General features: G+C 36.7%; 1 protein-coding gene across 1 annotated transcript in view; it reads left to right on the top strand.

The window, feature by feature from the left end:
- The window catches only part of ARHGAP42 (Rho GTPase activating protein 42), a 277,047-nt gene that overhangs the window by 172,894 nt on the left and 83,799 nt on the right, over positions 1 to 20,354 (top strand). The window contains exon 5 of the mRNA XM_045556881.1: positions 17,955 to 18,056. Within this exon, the coding sequence (XP_045412837.1) occupies positions 17,955 to 18,056 (102 nt within the window). The remainder of the gene's footprint in view (positions 1 to 17,954; positions 18,057 to 20,354) is intronic.

Genomic DNA, 20,354 nt, shown 5'->3' with positions numbered 1-20,354 from the left:
GTCTGGGTGTGTATTGCTTTTCCTTTCCGCTGTAGGAGTCTTTGGTCAATTACTAAGATATACGTATGGGCAGTCCCTGGGTTAGGGACGACCTGACTTATGGTGTTCTGCACTTACAAATGGGCTCACCAGGCTCCCCATAAGGATAATTTATAGTTAAATTATTAAATTAATAATTCGAGAACTAGTGTCTTCCGTGCATGCAAACAAATCTGCTTGGCGTTAGCGGTTCATTGGTGCAGCGTCTTTACGCTTGTGGCTCATCTCACAGATAGATAGAGAAGCAGCTGGCAGAAACACAAGAACACAGAATCACAAGACGCTGATGCAACTGGAGATAAACGTTAACCTTTAATACTCTTTTTTGAAATTTCTCCTAAATTTTTTGTATGAGTTTGTTTTTATGTTCTGTTTGTGTGAATTAAAGAGCACAATAGTTTCTATAACTTATTATTACAATACAGGGGTATTATTATCATTACAATATTACATTATTGTTACCACATGAGCCATTATAGTACAGTGATTGTTGTTATTATTGCTGTATACACACTGTTCATTAGGAATCTGAGTTACGTACAGCAGCCCTGACCTAAAAATGTTCTCAGAACATATCTTAGCTGTAACCTGGGGACCGCCTGTATTTTAAGTGCATGTGGAAAAAAGTACCATTCATTTTATGACATTGAAAATTATGTTGTTATTGAAAGGAAACCTACTTCCCATTTTTATTAAAAAAAGTCTTAAAATAATAACTTGTTCCAGGTAATTTACCTTTTAAAGTCATAAAAATTGTTGATTTTAATATTCTTTATAGAGGAAGAGGGTTTTAATATGGTTCTTGGGGAATGTGTAACACTGTGGAAAAAATAAGAGTACTTTCTTCCAGATAGGTGGAAAGGGTGTTGGTGAAATAACGATGGTGATGGTCGTAGTGGTGGTGGTGTGGTTCCAACATCACCTTATTGTTACAGTGCATTAGAATATGCCGGATATGGTGCTTTTTTGCATGTATTTTCTCATTTGTTTCCTAGTAAGGCCTCAGCATCACTACACAGAAGCTAATCTCAAATCCTCTGAGTTCCAAAGCATTTTGTCGAAATTCGTCTTGTGGCATTTACTATAATACTACTTCACATTGTAGATAATTTAGGTGCTCTGTTCTCTCATTTACTTAAGGATACGTTCTTTGGGGACAAACATTATGTCTTAAATAGCACAATCAGAGGACAGGATAAGTGTTCAGTAAATACTTAATGAATCACTAAGGTAGTTGAATGTGTTGGACAAAATGGTTATAATTATTCTTTTTCTTACAAATGAAGAAAATGAAGATCAAAGAGTGCTATGGTCTGAATGTGTCCCTCAAAATTCTTCTGTTGGAAATTTAATTCCCAACGCAACAGTGTTGGGTGGTGAGGTGTTTTGGGGAGATGTTTAGGTCATGAGGGTTCCACCTTCATGAATGGATTAATGCCATAATACAAGAGCTTGACAGAAGGAGTCCATCCCTTTATTGTCCTTTCATCCCTTCTGCCATGTAAGGACACAGAATTCCTCCCCTCCAGAGGATGCAGTGTCAAGGCACCATCTTGGAAGCAAGGAGCAGTCCTTACCAGAGGCCAAACCTGCTGGTACTTTGATCTTGAACTTCTACCCTCCAAAACTGTAAGAAATTTCTGTGCTTTATAAATTACCTAGTCTGTGGTATTCTGTTGTAGCAGCACAAATGGACTAAGACAAAGAGGTTAAATGACTTTTTCCTCATGTTAGCACATTTAATAAGTGGTCTCATCTACACCCTGGTTTTCTGATTTAACTCAGTGCTTTTTTTTTTTTCTATTAACCTACAGATGTTTAAGATGGGAGACTATTTTTCTCTGAAAGATGAAAAGCAGAGTAGTACTGACAGATTTTCTATGCTCTCTGTAGTCTCTTTTTACTTCTGGTGGTATGCCTTGTTCATTCATGTGCTCATGCTGGTTTTCTTGTATCCTGTCTTAATTCTTGACCCTTCTTGTTCACCTTTCCAAGTCCTAACCATTATTTAGAGTCTAGTTTCTTGGATCTAGATCACAGTGTCAGGTACCCAAGGCTGGCTTTTGGGACTTTACTACAGTAGGCAGGCTAATGGGTTGGTGTTCTGTGTCATAAGTAAGATTAGGAAAAGAATGAGATATTAAAGAACAAATATATAAATAAGACACAAAATCTAAGGAAAGGTCAATAGCCAAGACTTGGAGGAACTGTGGAACAGAGCAGGCATCCAGATGATGGCGATTCTGAGGAATCTGGGGGTAGATTTTCCTTATGTAGCCACATCTTTTGAAGGTCCATGTTTCTGCCTCTGAAGATGTCCCTCCATGGTCTAACACTTTTTTAGCCCCTTCAGCCAGCACAAGACTCTTGGAGTTTGACTTCCCCAAACTGTTCAAGCCCCAGTGATCTTTCAGAAGTTCTATTTGTTTCCTTTCATGGTTTACTTGTTTCTTGGTGGCTTTCTATATTATCCTAATATTCCATGAAGATTAAGTGTCTATTATGTGCCAAGAAACGTACTAAGTAATTTAGAAGATGTTACCTCATTTATTCCTTTTAAGGACTTTATTAGATAAGCGCTATTATTATTCCTATTGAACCGATGAGGAAAACTGAGAAATAAACCTTTTAAGGACCTCACAGATATTAAGTGGTGGAATCAGACTGTTGTTTGAGTATCATTAATGGCTGTGCTCATAATCTGTTCTATTATGTAGCATAAACATAACTTTTTCAAGCAATATTTTATTAAATGAGTGAGGCAGATTGTTTTTAGAATAAAAAACAATTAAGATGCTGCCTGAATAATGTATACTCTGTGCTCACGGCAGGGACAAATATTATAGTTTATTAATTTTAGATAGGTTTTATTCTCACAGGTTTTATTCCTTATGGCTAAAGAATGGGCTATTCTGTTATCAAAGACACTAGCTAAAATAACCTAGTATTTAGAAGCACCCTGGGAGAGGGTGGAGGTGACTGTATTTTTTGAGGAAAAACTGCAAGTCATGGGAGCTACACCTGTTTCACAGTCATGCCACGCCATTACTGATGGCATGTTGTGTTCACTCTGCATCTCAAGGCAGATGAGTAGGGGATGTCTTCCCTTATCCACACAGGATTCTTGGCTTTTTGGTGATTTTTCTGGACAAATTGAGGTGATTCTTTTGAGATATATGAGGCAGTTGAGGAGAGGAAGCATTACTTCCAAATGACAAAGCATTACCAAAAACATGGCTTTGTCTGGGTTCCAAAGCCAATATTTCATAGGACTTTTACTCACAGAAGAATCAGGAACAAAAGCCTATGTGGCCTCCAGAAAGCTCCTTATATCTTTTCTTGTCTCTCCTCCTCCTCATCCCCCAGGTGCTCCTGTTTTTGTATAGTCTTCAGATTGTTCAGTCTGAAACATTTATTAAGCTTCTACATACCTAGTAAGTAGACTTTTTTTTTCCCTTAAGATCCTGGAGGTTCAAAGATGAATAAGTCATAGGAAATAACTAAGTCATCAACTATTGATGGGTGCAATACAGAAGATAGTTTATATCTATAAGATAGTAAGCTAAGGTAGAGGTACAAAGTGCTTTGGGAACACAAAAGGGACTTGTTCTAAGGTGGAAGTCCAGACTCTGGAAAAAAAAAAAAAAAAGGTGATGCCTGAGGCGAGTCTTGTGGGATGAGTGAGAACTTGCCAGGCGAAAGAGGGTCACTGAGGCACAGCAAACACCAGAGGGAAAGTGGGCTGAAGACTGTAATGGTATGTGGGAAACTTCAAACTCATTGGTATTGCTAAAGCATAAAAAATGAAGTCGGAACTGTTAGGAGACCAAAAAGATATGGAAGTATCACATTTATGGAAGGCCTTGTTTGTTTCCTAAGAGGTTCATTCTGTTACCTTGAGGAACTCTTTACAGTGGGAAATACGACAGTAAAAACTGTATTTTAAATGAATTATTCTAAATAAAATATAGATAATGAATAGGGAGAGGGACCAAGACCTGCCAGAAGACCAGGTTAGGTGTTAATTAAAATGGTTTAGCTGGGGGACAACAAAGTCCTAAATCGTTGCACTGATTTGGAAATACAGAAGTTTGTATTACCAGATGCCAGATACTTTGGTGGCTCCTGATGTGGATCAAATTATAACCAATGGCAGTTTGCTTCCTAAATATTGTGTTTACTACTTGATCAGTTGTGTTATACTAAGTTCTAAAACATGATTCTCTAATCTTATCTCTAATTTGTGCTGTAAAATTTCAAGTTTTAGGCCTATGGTTAGAGCATATGATTAAAAGAAGCCATTCTCATAAATACAAATGGAACTGATCATATATGATGTCTGTCTAGAACCAAACGAAGAAGATAATGGCATTTATAAAAAAGACCTGATAGATGCTTCTAGAAAAGTCTTAAAAGAACATGTCAGATTTCTACTCAGAAACCATAATTCCCAAATACAGTAGCTATTGAGTGCTCCCTGTCCCTTAAAACAGCAGCATATTTTCTTCTGGTTTCCCACATATAGTACGGCCGAGCTCTCGGGAAGATCTCTGGCTCACTTGGTCACGTTTGTTAAATGTTATTACCTCATGTCTACAAGTATAATCCGATATACTAAATAGTATAAAAAGTCTTCCCTGTGACTAACCTAAATATCTCAGATTCAGTCCATTGCCTCTGTTGTTTCCTCACCGGAGATGGAGAACAGGTGGTCACCATGTGGCATACTTCGATTTTACAAGCAACTAAAAGAACTTATAAGTTATTTCCTTCACCTTGGGTTTCCCTTCTGGTGCTCATCATATATTTACCAGAATGCCAGGAGTATTTGAATAATGTGATTTCCATGGAGAGTAGAAGGATCATTTTATGAGAAATGACAGAATTTTTAGTTAGAGAAACATTAGGAGTGTGTGTGTGTGTGTGTGTGTCTTTTTGATATTGAATTAGGGTTTTTGAGTCTCAGTGTTTTAAATTTCAGCTTTATATTATTATAAATTAATTTCATTAAGTATTTCTAGTCTGTGGTTAGTGTTGGACTTCGTGATACGGAGAGAAAATATTCAGAGCATAGGAAAGAACAAATAATCCCTATTCTTAGCCTTTGCATTAAAATGAACTTTCTGATTAATTTTCAAGTATTGTTAATAATATACAAAATAGATTAGGTTGGGCTAAAATTTTCCTTTTTGCTTATTTGGCTGCAATGAGTGACCAAAAAGCCACAAATAAGAATTAAGGTGAGAAGAAACTTAGAATCACAAATAACTGACAAACAAGACAGCTCGTCACCTTATTTAATTAAGTGAAAGGAAATTTTCAAGTTAATTCCTTTAATATAAAATTTAATTTCCTTTGAGGAAACATTGCATTTGGAGATTTATTTACATCTATAGAAATTATGACACCTAAAACTCAATTTCAATTGATTGGTGTGTTAATAGTTAGAAAAAAAGAATAAAAAAATTAATTTTGAATTATTTTGTGACCACAAAACTAAGCTTTCAGGAATTACTTTTGCTAATCCTAATTGATAAATTTCTTTATAAAGAATAACCCTATTTCTCAAGTCAAGCAGCATACACAATTGATAGAAACATCTATTTAAGCTTTTCTTCATTGTTATTTATTTTTGTAACTGGATTAAGTCTCAAAACTAGATCAAGATCATCATTTAAAAAATTTGTTGATTGTTTCTTGAGAAATAATGAATTACCCCATGCCTAGAAATCAATCTTACATTTTACTAACCAATGCCTATTTTATTTTTTCTTTACTGTTCTTTGCTAATAATATAAGAAAGGATTAAGCATTGTTTGAGAGTGAGGATTTTGAATTTTAGAATGGTTGTCTTCCAGTGAAAATAAAGTAATGGAAAATTTTCAGTCATCCACACTTCTGCATTCTGGAGGTATCTGAATGTATTCTGCCAAATAGTTCTCGGGATATTTAAGTTTAATAGTGTAAGGTATGACCAGCCCTCGCTTAGTTGGCATAATTGCAAACATAGTCTAGACTTTTGTGAGCTGTAGGAGTGGTGACTTGGTAACTTCACAAGAGGCAAGAAGACAGTGACTCATCTATACAGACTACATTTCACAAGCGTTCTTGTCATGTTTATGAGCTGTGACAGAGGGACTTGTTGATTATGAAGCAACAGTGACAGATAACGAAACATCAGCATTCACTGAATGCTAAACTACACAGTAGAGTAAAATGAAAAGAAAAAGTATATTTTCATGAATAAAATTGAGATTTACTCTTAAGTTTGTGGCTTAAGCCATGTGACTTGAAAGTGGCTAAGTATTAATAGTAGCACTACCCTCTAGCCTTCCCTTAGTGGTTATCATGTTTGCCCCGCAAGCTGACAATTTCCAATGCCAGCAACCTTTGGCTCTTTCTGTTCTTCCTTTAAGCCTTTTATTGTCCTCATCAGTTAATGTGAAATTTTGAGAATGGGATTTTGTCATTGGAGACTAAAACCCCAAACTAAATAGTACAAAGGAACAGCTAAGATAGCAATAGTTGAAAGTGCAGTAGTAGAGATTTGTTACAATTCCCACCTTCCTAACTGTTGATATCACTACCACTAGATCACCTTGTTGCATCAGGGGTCATTTGCCTGCTGGCAGGGCCACACCACAAGTGGCCAACCCTCTGAAGTGTTTCTCGTGGTAGGTGTGCCTAGGAAAAGCTTATATAGAGCACCACCAGAGAAATAACCGTGTTTGCGCTTTAAGTAATCAACTTCTTATTTATACTCTGCTCACTTCCAGAATATTTAAGCTGAAATCATTTAGTCTAACTCTCTTATGCGACAGATAAGGGACCAAGGCCCAGAGTGGTGAAGTATCCAGGGTAATAATAACTAGTGATAAAACCCAGAGGGATAGCTATATGACTGTTTGATAGTGTTTATAGAATTGGCTGAATATCATTCATTCATTCATTCAGCAGTTATACAGTGAACCTTTTTTACGTGGAGAGTACTATGTTGGCTCTGTTTGGTCCAGGATTTCTTAACCTCAACACTGTTAACATTTTGGGCTGGGTAAATCAATCAAAATCATTGTCTCTGTCTCTCTGTCTCTGTGTTTCTCTGTCATGTCTTTATCCTGGGGAGCTTTACAATCTGGTTATGGAAATTAGGCCTTAGAAATACCTGTAATTTTTTTTTTCCTAGAACTACTCTTATAAAACAGCAATTTGTTTTTTTTTGTTTGTTTGTTTTTGTTTGTTTTGTTTTGTTTTTTTTTAGTTGCTACCCTAAAGCCAAAAGTTGAGGAAGAGGAAGGAAGGTCAGAGGAAGGTAGCTGAGGGCATTCTGCAGTACAGATTCAGACCATGTTCTCCTCTTTGTGGGAGGGAAGGTACAAGGAGGAGGAACACCAGGTATATTTTAAGTAGGCTTCTGGAAGCTGCCCCCAATGCCTCTGCTCATATTCATTGACCCAAACTTAGTCATATAGAGACATCTCATTGCTAAGGGACTGGGAAATGTACTCTTCATTGTTGGCAGCTCTGTGTCCTGCTACAATTTAGGGGTTCTGTTACTGTAAAAAGGGATGGAGCTCTGTCAAAAGGGGTTTTTGATAAAACCAGTTAAAAAAATTCCATGAGCTAATAATGCTCAGGAGAGGGCAGTTCGTAGAGTTGGCTTATTGGCTAATTCTGTGAGAATGCGACAGTGATTCAGACACTTAGGCCCTTTGGAGAATGGATGTGCTTATTTTTCTTTAAATGTTAAAGCTAAGCAGTTGTGCTATTTATACTGATTTTGAGAAAGATCTTTTGTTTTGGTCTAGACTCCACCCTCTTGCTGACTGAGTGGCCTATAGTTAATTTCCTTGAAGCCCGTTTTTCTACTCTTTAAGAATGGGAGTTGTGATAGTATGTTCTTTCTTTCCTATTTATAAACATCTTCCTGAAATCTCTATTGATAGGAAAATATACAAAATTGGATCAAGAGAACAAGGTTGAGAATGAGCCTGCAAATCCCTTGAAAATATTGCATTTTCCTCATCATAAAATCATAAAGATAACACACTCAATATCCCTGCATGCTGACAATATGATCTTATATCTAGAAAACCCTAGAGACTCCACCAAAAGAGTTGTAGAATTGATAAGTAAATCAGTAAAGTCTCAGTTTACAAAATTAATGTACACATATCAGTAACATTTCTACACACTAATAAAAGGCAAGGTGAGAATCAAATCAAGAACTCAATACCATTTACAATAGCTGCAAAGAAAATAAGATACCTAAGAATATACTTAAGAAGGTGAAAGACCTCTATAAGGAGAACTACAAAATTCTGATGAAAGAAATCACAGATGACACAAACAAATGGAAAAACATCCCATGCTCATAGATTGGAAGAATCAACATTGTTAAAATGTCCATACTACCCAAAGTGATTTACAGATTCATTGTAATTGCCATCAAAATACTGATGTTATTTTTTACAGATCTAGAGAAAACAATCTTAAACTTTATTCTAGAAGAAAGCATAAGAAAAACTCTTATGGACATTGATCTAGGCAAAGAATCTATGACCAAGACCCCAAAAGCAAATACAGCAATAACAAAAATAAATAAATGGGACTTAATTAAACTAAACACTTTCTGCAAAGCAAATAATCAACAGAGTAAATAGACAACCTACAGAATGAGAGAAAATATTCACAAACTATATATCTAGCAAAGGACTAATATCTAGAATCTACAAAGAACTGAAACCAATCAGCAAGAAAAGAAAAATAACCCCATCAAAAAGAGGGCAAAAGACATGAACAGGTTTTTTTCAAAAGAAGACAGACAAATGGCCAAGAAGTATGTGAAAATATCTTCAACATCACTAATCATCAGGGAAATGCAAATTAAAATCACAATGAGATACTATCTTATTCTTGTCAGAATGACCATTATTAAAAAGTCAAGAAACAATAGATGGTATAGATGCAGTAAAAAAGGAACATCGATGCATTATTGGTTAGAATGTAAACTAGTACAACCTCTATGGAAAACAGTGTGGAGATTTCTCAAAGGACTTAAAGTAAACCCACCACCCACCATTCAATCCAGGAATCCCATACTGGATATCTACCCAAAGGAAAAGCAGTCATTTGATCAAAAAGACACCTGCACCTGAATTTTTATCACAGCACACTTCACAAAAATCACAAAGATATGGAATCAACCTAAGTGCCCATCAGCTGAGGAGTGAATAAATAAAATGTGGTATATATAGACCATAGAGTACTACTCAACCATAAAAAGAAATGAAATAAGGTCTTTTGCAGCAACTTGGATGGAACTGGAGACCATTATCCTAAGTGAAGTATCTCAGGAATGGAAAAACAAATACTACATGTTCTCACTTATACATGGGAGCTCAACGAGGAGTATATATGACCATAAAGTGGTATAATGAACATTGAGAACTAAGGGGGGTGTGAAATAAAAACCTACGTATTGGGTACGATGTACACTATTCTGGTGACGGGAAACTAAAAGCCCTGACTTGAGCATGATACAATTCATCCATGTAGCAAAAAACACTTGTATCCCCTAAATCTATTGAAATTTTAAAAAAAGATATTATCTTTTACATGCCTCTTAGGACTATGTACATAGGTATTGAATACAGTTTATGGCTTTCCCTTAGTTCTTGCTCAGTAGAGAACTGTGGCCTAGGAGTGTCACCTCTTGTCTCTTCCACGTGCTCAGGGCCTGGCTCCAATTCAGGGCTTGTCTGCAGTGGAAACTGCATATAGCACCTGTGGAACAAAGGCTTAGGGCTCCTCCCATCACAGCTAGATGGGGATGGAGAACCACATTGTCAGCTCTGGCCTCTACCACAACTGCAAGAGGGGACAAGTGACACTCTGAAGTGCCAGAGAGTTCCTGTTCTGTAGGGTGAATTTTGATCAGTTATAGCAGGGAACTGGCAGATAAATCTCGCTTTCTCCTTGCTTGGCTAATGAACCTTACCTGAGGTGTGTTGGTTTTGTGCAGCAATGCATAAGATGAGCCATAGTGCCTGAGCACCTGGCTGTTTCCTTGTGCTGCTGTGATCAGTTCAGTAATGATCACTTGTATTTACCTTCCTTCCTTCTCTCATTCTTTTTTTCCTCAGTTTTGCCGTCCAAAGATTGCAGACACCACACACTACAAGCTTTAGCCAGCAAACTTTGCCTCAGGCACTGTTTTCTAGGAAATTTGAACTAAAGCAATATTATATTTAATATAATATAAAAATTTAATTTCTACTTGTTATTGCTTTCCCCTTAGGAATTAAAGAAAAAAATACCTCCCTCAGTCTCAGTCAGATACAGTAGTAGTTATAAGTAGTCTAAGCAGTCTTTGTCATACTTAGTATTGTATTACTCCATGTTTGTTCCTCTTAGTTCTCTGACATCCCAGAAGAGCAGAGAAATACCAATGCTTGGCATGGAGAAAAACTTCAGTAACTGTAATTAGGAAACCTCCAAATTTACCCAGGGTGATTTTCCAAATGTCCTGTCTGGTAAGCAGCATTATGCAACCTTGGTTTTGTCCATAACTTCTTGTCAGAGCTGATCAGATTATAGCCACTACAGACGCTGTCCGCCCTCCTGATTCCAGTCTTCCCTGTCTTCCCAAGGCTCCAGGAGGGGATTGACAACCAAATGCCCTCAGATACTTTCAGCAGGATTCTCTCTCTCTCTCTCAGGGTCCAAAGTAGCATTGCAAATAATGGATACCTCTTCTCCTTCCTCCTTTTCCTCTTCTTCATCCCTTCTTTTTCTTCTCTATTCACTTCTCTTTCTTTCATCCCTTTCTTCCTTTTGTCCCCTTTCCTCCTTTTGTTTCTTTTTCTCTTTTTGTCCCCTCTGTCTGTTTCCCTCCAACTCCCTTTTTGGAGGAAGTGAAGTGCTACAATTTTAATTTGCTGCTGCTTCAGGCCGTGTTTCTCTTTGCAAGGAGCATGGACTTTGGAACCAGACAGGCTTGATTTCGATTATCCACTGTGCCTGTTACAAGCTCTGTGACCTTGTTCAGATGGCTTCTCTTCTCTGATAATGTTTCCATGCTCATAAAATGAGGATGAATTATTCCTACCTTGCAGGGTTTGAATGTGGAGATCTGGTATGCACACTACTTTGCAACCCCTTTAGAAAGTTCGTTTCTTCTTTTCATTGTTCTTGCAGTCTTGGTCAGCCCTGAGTACCTGTCACAAAATGGACATTCAATAAAGGCTCAAATTAATGAGTGAATTAATAAAAACCTACTGTAAGAAAACTTTTTCTGCTCTCTATTCTAACTTTTATTCGTTTTTACTAACTTTCCAACTTTTGTGTTTCTCCTCCTCTCTTTATATCCCAACTGCCTTAATTATTTCTTCTTTTCTTCTCTCATTTTTAAACAGAATTTAATTTTTAAACAATTTAATTATTGAAGACATACATAGTTTTCAATAACCTAATAATATATATAGGCATAGAAATTATAGAATAAACCAGCTCCCTATTCTATCTCTCTGTTCCAAAGTTCTGTTCCCTGAAGGGAAACACTTCTAATTCTTTAAGCTGTTGTTTCATGTTTATCTCCATTTTACTAAATAATATACTCACTCTCCTTTTTCTTGTTTCTTCAATTTTAGGCATTAATAATTTAACTTCCTACTGTGGAAAATGAAGATTTAGCATCCCTATAGCATTACAACCACCACTACTTCTACATATTTCCCTTCCCACCACTTCCAAATATGTATAGTTTGATCACTTTTTTTGGTTTGTTCCTTAAAATTATTTTTATTAAGATAAAATTCATATAACATAAAATTCAATATATTAATCATGTTAATCAATGTTCATTGTTTACATAAGAATATAATTACAGTTCATACATGAACCATGTCTATGATTACATGTTTTTTGGTATAAATTTTTTTCTTGGAATTAATAATTACCATATCTTCAAATTTTCTTAATTTCCTTTTTCCCAAATGCAAGGATATAATTATAAAACACATCTTAATCTGGTTAAACACATCAGATATTATCTTCTTTGTTCTATTTCTTGTAGAGACATTTCTCCTATAACTCTCATCTTAACTGGTTGCTTTAAAGCTCAAAGCCTTGCTTATCCTGCAAGTTCATATTACCATTATTGTGGGAGTTCCCTTTGACGCTTTGAGCTCCTGTTTTTTCAGATCTCGTCTCTTACTTTTTAAATGTATTCCCTCATTTTAGTGGAGCACATCCCTCGGTATTTTCCTGAGAAATAGTATGTAGGCGGTAAAATTTTTGAGGCCTTGCACATTTGTAAATATTTTTATTCTACCCTAAATGTGGATTGATAATTTGACTGGATATGGAAATTTGGCTCAGAATCAATATTCTTCAGAAATCTGAAAGCATTTCTCCCTTGAGTTTTAGCTTCCTGTTATGCTGTTGAAGATCCATTATTCTGATTTCTGATGATATTTTTGTAAGCCCTTTGTTTCTTATGGGTTGCTTCTAGGTTTTCATTTTTATCTATGGATTTCTAATATTTATGCCTTGTTATTTTCTCATTCATTGTACAGTGCACTTATTGGGCCATTTTAATATGGAAACTTTTTTCCCAGTTTTGGAAATTTTCTTTTCTTTTTTTTTTTTTTACAATTCCTTTACTCATATTTTCTCTTCCAAAGTTCTGTTAGTTAAATGGTCTTCCTAACTATCTGCTTATTTGCTTACTTTTTTAAAATCTATTTTCTTTAATTCATAACCTTCTCATTTTATTTACTTATATTCAATTTCCATAATCATGGTGTGTATTTGTTTCAAATTTTTCCGCCCAGAACTGTGTTTTAACATCCATCCACATTTACTATTTCCCTCTAACTTTTGCATAGCACTCCAAGATAGGCATCTAATACATTCTAGGTATCCACTAACAAATACCCAGGCTCCCTTCCTATTCCCATGGTAACACCTCGATGAATATCCTCACTCACACTTCTTTGTGGACATTTATGTGAGCATTTCTTTGGGATGTACACCCAGAAGTTGGTTTGTAGGACACACACATAAGTCACTTAGTGTAGCATTTCCCTCTAGAAAGGCTGCACACCTCTGCAATCCCACTGGTAGTGCACAAGGGTTCTTGTATCTACACATGTACTCAGCACATGGCATCATTCAACTTTCTAACTCGTGTGGTATTACATAGACATAATGTGATATCTCACTGATTTAATTTGCTTTTCTAAAGTTACTAGTGCATTTGAGCGACTCCCCATATGTTTGTTACACTTTGGGTTTCTTCTTCTGTATTGTCCCTTTCGTATCCTGACACATATGTTTATCTGTTTGCTTCTCTTTCTGTGCAGTTTGTAGGAGTTCCTTGTAAATGCAAATATGAATTATTTGGTTCCTATGAATGCGATGGTGGCAGTGATGTAACTGGGACAGGGGGAGGTATGGCGAATTATGCTGGCACATCCACCCAGGAAGAAGCCCTTTTGCAGTGTCTGTATTTCACCACATTGTGGGTGGGGGAGTTGGGAATGGGTTGGGGAGACTAGGAATTGTTGGGTGGAATCACCCACGGGAGGGACATTGCTCTGCAAGCTATGCTGAGATTCTTAATAAGCTGGGATTCTGAACACCAAGATCCCTCAGGCCTTGGGGAATTCCTAAGCAACATGTGGTTGGACTATCCTAGCAGCTGGCCCTTCTGGGAATTAGAGCGGTGATGCCGCGGTGGGCTGCCATTCTAAGCAGGGAGCACATCCCACCATCAGAGGAGGAAGAAGTCCAGTCGGGGGTGGTGGTTGGAGCTACTTCTTGTCATCTTCTATATATTCAGGGCATAGCACAGTGACATTTTATAAGAATCCCTCATGTTTTTGAAATAGAAACAGCTATTAGTATTTATTACTTTTTATATTACTATTTCTAGCATTATGTATTAAGTTGAAGGATTTTTTTTCTGCAATATACAAGTAGTGCTTTTTTAGATAATGGTTATACCAACATATGACATAAATAGTTGCTTGGGGAATTTCACAACATCCTGTGTGGCAATTACAACATTGAGACAATCTTAAAAATTTAATGAATAAATCCTATATATGTGTTCCTGTTTTTAAAAGAAATACACAAATATTCGCTTCCTTAATTTTTAGAAAATGACATCATAGTAACAGTTACTAATGCAAGTATTTAAACAACAGTTTGTAGTACTCTTTTACAGAAAAAAATGTGGTTAGATAACATTTTGATAATTTTTATTTGCGATTATCCAAATGGTGTGGGTAAAGTCTGTTCTTCATCTTTGGTACCCTCTTGTGTTCAGTGAAAGGCATTGAGTTGGCCTTATTTTTAACAATAGTGTGTATTTTAATATATTTTTTATCTGTGTGACATGCCTAAAGTCTTATAAATATTTGACAAAATGTTTTTGGTTGTAAACAACAATTTGAAGAGTAAGGTTGGCACTTGGAATTTGTGCTGTGATGGTTTCCTCCCATTCCTCACTTCGGGGTGTAAAATGAAGGCATGGCATGACCACAGTTACTGAGTGATACTGTGACACTGTGCTCACAGTAAATGTAGTTTGGAAAGCCACTGAATGCAGGCCCAGAAATAGCTTACTTTCACCAGTTATCACTGGGTTTGAGGAGTGACTTGCCATTTTTGATCTTTTTTATTCAGTAGTTTTCTACCTCTGTCTTTCACTTTGTCTTTATCTGCATGACATATAGTAACTATAACAACTATGATACTAAAAACAGTACTACTGTTTTATATATGTTCATATATCTTGTAGAACATCCCCTTCTACTTCACTCCTCTTTTCCCTCAAAATTATTATTTTACTATGACTTTATTTTAAATGATTACCTAAGTCAGATGTACTCACTATGGATTGGCAGAGAACATACCATTATAATATGTAGTCTCTTTTTTTTTTTTTTTGAATCATGCCACAGCAATAAGAAGGCAGTGATATTGCACAACATTTAGTAACAATTCATCGTTATTTTCTCCTTACTTTGGCAGTGCTGATTTCAGAGAAAATTCTTAGTTTGATGTCCACAACAAGTAACATAAGAGACAAGAGGTAGCTATATGGGGTCACATTATTAATTCCAAATAAGACTTAGCTTATATGAGCAGTAAATCATGACTTTTGAGGGAGATATGAGTTGCAAGGAAAAATGCTCTTTGTTTTCTAGAACATGCTTCCCTAGATTATAGTTGTACATGTGGCCTAGTCTTTTCTCTTAGCTCTTTAATTTTGTGCTCAAACTGAGGGTGCTTTTGTTGTTTACGTCCCTGGAACCTTTGAGAAGATCTTTTTTTGCTGGCCTGGTGGTGTGAAGGGCCAGGGTTTGAATGAGAGTCCAGGAAGTGGTTCTGGCAATGATTTTTATATTGCCAGGAATACTGATGTTTTGGCACTGAATTAACATTTTGAAAAATGTCACCAAACTGAACACTAACTGAAAACAAAGATGCAAGTGTCATCACCACAGCTGTACTCTCTTCTCCTGAAGCCAGTTGCTTCCTCTTCTGTGCACAGTGAGAAATTTTAAGCCCCTATTATAAGATGAAAGGGAGTGAGCTTTATGTAATATACTGTAACGCAGCCAGTTGCCCACATATATTCATGTACCACTGAGTTTGACTTAGGGCCATTTGTGCAGAGTTGTTCCTTTTTCCAAGGATAACAGTTTGTTGAACAAATAGAATGTCAGTGAGGGACTGTCATGTGGCCACTGTTAGAAGAAGAAGAATTGTACTTGCTCATTAAATATTTATTGGGCATTCACTAGCTATTCAATTTTAAGCTGGATGGGGTATATACATAAAATCTCTGCTACAACGTAGAACATGAGCACAATAAGACAACCATATATAAAGCTATTTAAGCATTCAAAAGGGAGAGAGAATTGACAAAAGGGAATTGTGAATGAGGTTTCTTTCAGCTGGGTGCTAGAAGTACATGTGATTTGAATGTACGGAAATTGGAAGAAATGAGCATTTATGTCAGAGGGAATGGCGGGGGGGTGGGGGGGGGCGGGGGCAAAGAATAGAAAGGAACAAGAATAGGGAGCTTAAAAAGAGCTAGTGAAAGAGACTTTTGGAAAGATAGGTAGCGGGTTAGTTGTGGTGATGACATGCCAGATTAAAGAGTAACATCCACGGATGAAAAGATGAAATATGCACCCAGGTATCTATTCCAGCAGTGGAGAAGACAGACTCCTCCTATCCTGAGCTTGGGCTTCTCTGCTTCCCTTTGGGTCTGCTACTCCAGAGTTTGTTATGTGAGGAGCTCCTCAACACACCTTTTTTGGATGGAAGTGCTACTCTTATTTTCCAGTTGTGTTTCTCCTAGTAGGGCCACATTTTATCCTGACATGATAAAAATTCTTTGAGGATTTTGACTTTTGTCCCCATCATTTACAGTTGTAATACTTTAATGTACAAACGTCTCAGTATTTCTTACATGGTCTAAAAGTGACTTGAACTTTTAAAGCAGAAGAACTCTGCTTATTCTCCTTTGAACTCAATTTTCCCAAATCACATCCTAAAATTCCATATATGGAAAAATATGATGGGTTCCTGGAAGTATAATTAAGAAGACAGTTCAGAATGCCAAAGGATTATAATGGCATTACCGGAATAGATAAACCTGGGGAAGGTCCCCTGAGCTAGAGGCCTTCTCTTCTTTACTGCTGCTTCCCTCCCTCTTTGCTTTCCTCCTTTCTTCCACCCATCCATCCATTATTTTTAAGTAACCCCTGCCAGGTTCTTATGAAGATAATGAAGCAAAGACTTATGCATAATAATCCTAGAGCTTGTTAAGAACAGCAGTTCCAGAGTCTCTGGGTGGAGGAAAACAGGAATGTGCATTTTGAACAAACTTGTAAACACTTGACTCTGATTCAGGTGATCCAGAGGTTACAGTTTCAGAGACACTGAAATGAAAGAAAGGAAGAGTAGTACTTCTTTGGCCAGTGAAATTTATGAGTGTAGTTACTTAGTATTTGTTTCATGTAGACTTATAAGTAGAAGAGGCATACCTGAAAGGTACAGTATTTATAGCTGGAGGTATGTCCTGTTCTCTTCAGTATTTTATTCCATTTGCATTTCTATGGAAGGAAGCCATAGGGTGAAAAATAAATTTATTCCCTTCCTCCATAAAAGGTCAGCCTGTTTACAGCTACTCTCCCTCTTCTCCCCTACAAACTCCAACATTTCAGAAATAAGCATAGTTAAGCTATTATAGTTACAGTCAGAATATGTGGTACGGATGTTGTTAATCCTTTTGATTTGACTTTGAATTTTTTCTTATTTATTCGAAGCTACCAGCATTGAAAAAATCTGTTTACCTCCCTGTCAAGAATGAGTTGTTTGAAATACCAGGTGTCTTTTGTGGCTGTGAATGATTCTGTGAAAAAGAGTTGATGGGAGCAGTTCTCGTCTAGACTGGTTATATGTTAACCCATTCGAATCACCAAAAAGCTGTAAAAAGACATTTTTCTGTTAGTCGCATCCTAGACCTACTGGATCATAATCTTTTGTTGGGAGTCAATTATAAGCTGTCAAAGGGACTATACTGTAGCCAGCCGGTCCCCACCCCCCCCCCCGCCCCCATACTACAGTTCCGTGTGCTCCACAGGAGATGGGACCTGCCACGTCTGTGTGTACAGGTGTTTCTTCCCACAAGATGGGGGGAGCAGAATACATACTCAGATAACTTGTTTCACATCCTTCTTTCTACCCTACTAAATTAAGGTTTTGTAGGTTTTTGGAACTTACTAAATCATTAAGTAATTGTATCGGACTTTTGAGGGGACGGTGAAAATCAAGGTTTTCTGGGTGCTCTGATTTGAATTTTGAACTTTTTTTTTGTTACTGCTATCCCCTAGGATGGAAAGAAGAAGTTTGACAAGGAGAGTGAAAAATACTACTCAATTCTTGAAAAGCATTTAAATTTGTCTGCAAAGAAAAAGGAGTCTCATTTGCAAGAGGTAAGCTTTTCCAATTGAAATGTGGAAAAAGCATTAACATTAAGTTATGTAAAGTAAAAAATTTCCAGAGATTGAAGTATCTCCAAGTCTGCTACTATTTAATAAAATAATTACAGTAACAATAGCTAACTTCATTGAGCACTTACTATGAATAGGTACTTTAAACACAGTATGGCATTTAATATTAACAGTTCCAAGTGAAAGATTAGTATTTCCTTCAGCAGCAAGAAAGGTTGAAATAAAACCTTTTCCTTTTCTTCTTTTTGGGCATATTTAAAGAGGCGAGACCTATCAAATTCATGTTATGGCCTTTATATTAAATTTAAAATATCTGTGACATTGATTTTAAAACCTCCCTTCTGTATTGGGGGAAAAAGATATGCAACATTTCAAAATCTCAATTATTTTACATCCGTTTTCTTTAAGAACAAATCAACAGAAATATTTTATGCACATCTGCACACGTAAGCAGTCTGTTTCTTCCTGTTGTCTGAAATATCTTTTATTCTTACTGGTTTTAAGTGTTATTAGTAAAATCCAGAGTAGTCCTTTTACTGAGGAAAAATTTAGTTCTAATTTCAGTGATGGTGTATGTCAAAAAATGGTCCTCAGTCTTCCATATTCCTTTTCTTACTTCTCCTACCACCAAATTCATCCGCAAGGCGTACTTGACAAGTTAGAGACAAGTTGACAAAGTTTCCATGCGTCAAAATGGAATGGGAATGTTATTTTAGCATCTGATTCCTTTTTTCCCCAACATGCTCATGTGTTCATCCAGGGCATCCGACTTCTTTATTTTAAAGATGTTTAATATTGAGAAGTTTTGTTTCCCTTGATATTAAACATGAGTTTTATTAGTATGCTTTCTGTTATTAACACATGCTATTAAAATAGTTTAATTTAACATACAATTGTGTGCTTAGGGAAAGATTTTTGTGGCAAAAGTGAAATGGAAGACAATCTGTCATTAAGAAAAACTAGATTCTATTTTAAATTTCTTGGACACGTCTAATCTTAGAGTATTTGGTACTGCTTGTTGTAATTTAATACTATGTTCACATGTTCCAGATGTCTTAAATGCTTATATTTCTCTTAATACATCGCACTGGGATAAACCTAAGAGAACGGGGTTGTAGTGCGAGGTGGGTGCTGTCATGTGGAGAGAGGCTCCTCTAACCGTTGCTGGCACGCTGTCACCTGCCATGCCCAGGGCTACGGCCAGGTGCCCTTTTGCAAATTGACTGCTGCAAAATTAAGGATGGTTTTTAGAGTCCCTAAAGAACTTTAGCTTCTTGCTAAATATGAGAGGCCACCCGTAGACAAGACACTGCTTAAGCCATTTTAAGGAAATGATAACTTTATCCTAATTTTAAAGTCCTCTAGAGAATATGTCTCAATTTTTCCTGACAAGTTAGCTAAAGATTTAATACTTTTCCTTGCTAATGGCCCTAAATCTCTTAGGTTATGGCATAATAGAATATTTGTTCTGGTTCTGTATTTAGTTGGAGGCTGGAAAACATCATAACATAGTAACATCCCCCTCTCCACCTCAATCCACAAACACGCACGCTTCTTGTCCAGGAGGAGGTACAAGCCCCTAACACAGCACAACTAACAGATCATGTTAAAGCAGCTTCTCAGGGGTACATAATATAGGCAAGGAAAAATATGGCTTGGGTTTTTCTTCCCCTGCCCCTCTAAGAATCAAACCTGTTTGTTGTAGGCAGATGCTGCCACAAACCTATTTAATTCTGTAACATGGCATAGAAGTCATCTGCCCCCTTCCAGAGCAGCTCCTTCTGTCAGCACCAACCTTATTAACTAACTTGTTCTCCAAAAGACCCCTCTGTGCCTTCCCACCTGCACAGCTGACTCCTTATTCATTTTACTCATGGAAAATAAGCGGCTGCCCATTTCCAGGCCTGAATTGAAGGGTCAGCTTATGTTGACAAAGTTCCAAGGCCGTCAATTAGATGGGGCATTGGAGTAAACAATTGGAGAGTTGGAAACAAACTTGTCAAGATTATAGGCTTTATAGTGGAGGGAAAGGAGTAATATTTGACATGTTGATGAGTAATTCTTTTCTACGCATAAAATGAAAGGAAGAGATCATAAAGGAAATGTAGAAAGATCTGAACCTGTAAGAATATCTATTCCCAAAGACATTAAACCAAATTAAATGGTAAACTATTAGGGAATTTCAACAACATAGAACAAAGGGCTTATCATCTCGTATATAAGAAGCACTTGCAAATCAGTGTGAAAAACATAAACACTTCAGTGGAAAAAAATGGGCTA

Source organism: Lemur catta, chromosome 7, assembly GCF_020740605.2.
Source record: "Lemur catta isolate mLemCat1 chromosome 7, mLemCat1.pri, whole genome shotgun sequence".
Classification (NCBI taxonomy): domain Eukaryota; kingdom Metazoa; phylum Chordata; class Mammalia; order Primates; family Lemuridae; genus Lemur; species Lemur catta.
This window is presented reverse-complemented; position numbering and strand designations above follow the sequence as displayed.